We start from the raw sequence: 2940 nt of genomic DNA, 5'->3' as shown, positions 1-2940 counted from the left end.
CTCTGGAAGCTATAAAAACTGACAACTCTTGTTACAAATTTGGAACATTGAAGTTTCTCATAAAATTTATATACAAACAAATGTACTTGTAATACATTTTGTTATCTTTCATTATGATTAATTAATCTTTAGTCCAGAATGTATTTTTTCTAGCTGTAAATTAGAAAATGACACTAAATTTCTTAAATATTGTATACTAATAATTATTACAGGATTATAATAAGTGGAAACATCCTATGTTACTTTTAATTGTTGTATTATTTTAATTTGTTGTATTAGAGCCTATCATAAACATTATAGTATTATTTATAAATTACAGATAGAGTAAAGTAACATAAAAATAAGATTATTTTATTGCAGTAGCAGCTCAGCATCAAAGGTAACAAAAAAAGAAGATATTTCTGCACAAGTTGATGATTTACAATTAACAAATACAGAAATAGATTTAAATCCAAAAAATGAGGCAACATTTAATGCTCTTGTTTCAACCGAAGAATTATTGGCACAAATAGGATTGGCAAGGGAATTTGCAGCTGATAGTAAAGTTGAGCATCCCTATGTTGATAAATTAAAGAGAGTGCAAATGATTTTATTTGATTTAAGCCATGCTATATCAAAACCAATACCTGGTAAAGATAAATCATTTGAAAGTAAACATATTAATGATTTGGAAGAATGGATAGCAGAGTATGCCAATCAACTACCTCCTCAGGAAACATATATTATTCCGGTAAAGAAAGTATTTTTATTTTATATTATCTATTAAGTGATTACTTATATTTAATTTTATGTTATGATAGGGTGGTGGTAAAGCTTGTTCTACATTACATTCAGCAAAAGCAATTTGCAAACGTGTAGAAAGGAATGTTGCATCTTTAGTTCAGAATGGTTTATTAAATAAAGAAGCACAAGTATATTTAAATAGATTACAAAACTTCCTTTTAACAACATCACGTATTGCAGCCAAGTGTGATCAGCGCACAGAAAACATATATATTCCCAGAGTAGAAGTTGAAAAAAATGAAAAAGAGTAAATTATAAAACTTATCAGGCAAATCTGTAGAGTATTCTCTCATAATGCTTTTTTCTAAAAAATAGCACAAACAGCCATGTATTGTATGCGGAAACTCTGCAATAATATTGTTCCCAGATATATCTTCAAGTATATGTATGTTGTAAATATTTTGTAATGAAATTATGAGTGTCAGTTACTGGTTATCCTGTATTATTATATTAAAAATGTATATAGTAATTAAATAACATGTTAAGTAGTTGATATTTAAAGATTTAATAAAGAGTAACATTAAGAATACAGTTTTCAGATATGAACATTTTTTAATATATTATTTCCTAAAATGTTCGTGATTAATAGAATGTACTGTTAATTTTATTAAACAGTTATACATGATTTTATTGAAAAACATTTGGTTAACTATTTAAGCAATATACTTTTAATAAACTTTATAAATAATTTGTAATTGGGTTATTTGTGTACACATTATTAAATAGAAATTTTATTATTTTATAATGCATTTTTATCTATCTGTACATGATATAAACACATTTATAAAAAAAGTATTGTAAATAAATGTGCAGTTTTTAATGTAATAATAAACCATGTATAAAAGTTACATTAAATTAAAGGTTACTGGGTCACCATAACAACATTCAAGAAAATTCATTGCTTATTCTAAAATTTCATCTCCTTCAACAATTTCTTTTAAATTAAGTAATTCGAATAATCCAGAAACTTTACTTATTAATTGATCTATTTCTCTATAATGTCCAGGATCAATCAAACAAATCAAATTTAACGTTCCATTGTCCCATTCTTCTGCTTCTAGTTTTGTTACTAATTTTATTATTTTATCTCTTAATTTTCTTGCTTCTTTGCCTGAGACTAAGATTCTGACTCTCATTTGAGCTCGATCCAATGGCATTACAGTCTTTAATTGAGGAATGACATCTAAAGCTTGTTGTTTTGCATTTCGATTTGGTTTTACAGAAAAATGAATATCTTTCATAGCTTTTTCTATCATAGTTACTGGGTATGGACGTTTAGTTTCTGGATTTATGCATTTATCAGCAACAGTTGTTGCAATATCTTTAAACATAGAATCTAATGCTGAATGCCTTTCTTTATCAGAAACTTGAAGTTCTCCTTTTGTAAGAATTTCTTTACAAATTTCTGTTTGATTCTCTGTACCAAAAGCCTTTATGAGGTCTTCCTTCTTTGCAACTTGTCCTTTTGAAACATTTATAAATACTGTATGTGTCTGCAAGACTTCATCGATATCTTTTTCTCTGAAATAAAATTACATTATCATAATTATTAATAAACTGTAAAACGTATTGTATAAAAACCAGCTAAAGTGTAATACAAAGCAAAGCAAAGTGGATAGGTTAGGTGTCAAGAACACCGACAAAGTAATGTTATGTTTTTCTTGATCGGCTGTTACACTTACAGTTTATTTCTCCATGAGATAACTTTGTTTTTATAACAAGCGATTTCAAATCGTTTTCCTGCTTTTTTCATACGAACGACGGCAACATTGGTTAATCTTATTTGATTCGTAGGTGTAAAAATTTTCGACATTGTCAAACAAATATAAATATTACACTATTTTTATATTTTCAAAATGTTACATATGCGTGATAAAATTATAATTTACACAACTTATGATGAATCTTTTTTATTTTACATTCTTTTCTAACGTATACCTATATCTTAGGGATGTCTTCAAAGCGATTTCGAAATCTCGATTCATTATCGAATCGCTGACATATTCAGCTTCCTTTACAATATCGATAAATTTTTAAAACATGTTAAGATACAAGTAGGAGATTACAATATCTTAATTTACAATAATTAATGTAAACTACAAAGGATATATATTATTTACAATTTTTTTTCTCAAATATAAATAAGTAGTTCATTTA

The 2940-nt window shown here is 26.5% G+C and overlaps 2 protein-coding genes across 2 annotated transcripts in view; one reads left to right on the top strand and one right to left on the bottom strand.

The window, feature by feature from the left end:
* Positions 1–1037, top strand: part of LOC108573115 (cob(I)yrinic acid a,c-diamide adenosyltransferase, mitochondrial-like) — a 1472-nt gene extending 435 nt beyond the window's left edge. Inside the window, exons 2-3 of the mRNA XM_017935482.1 lie at positions 361–730; positions 801–1037. Coding sequence (XP_017790971.1) covers positions 361–730; positions 801–1034 — 604 coding nt within the window. The 3' untranslated portion in view covers positions 1035–1037. The remainder of the gene's footprint in view (positions 1–360; positions 731–800) is intronic.
* A 648-nt stretch (positions 1038–1685) lies between these two features.
* LOC108573100 (ribosome maturation protein SBDS) lies at positions 1686–2596 on the bottom strand. The gene is made up of 2 exons (XM_017935467.1): positions 2466–2596; positions 1686–2304 (listed from the first exon to the last, which is right to left on the bottom strand). Exons 1-2 carry the CDS (start codon positions 2594–2596, stop codon positions 1686–1688), a joined length of 750 nt encoding a protein of 249 aa, XP_017790956.1.
* Between the last annotated feature and the right edge of the window lie 344 nt (positions 2597–2940).

Source organism: Habropoda laboriosa, unplaced genomic scaffold (assembly GCF_001263275.1).
Source record: "Habropoda laboriosa isolate 0110345459 unplaced genomic scaffold, ASM126327v1 scaffold89, whole genome shotgun sequence".
NCBI lineage: Eukaryota > Metazoa > Arthropoda > Insecta > Hymenoptera > Apidae > Habropoda > Habropoda laboriosa.
This window is presented reverse-complemented; position numbering and strand designations above follow the sequence as displayed.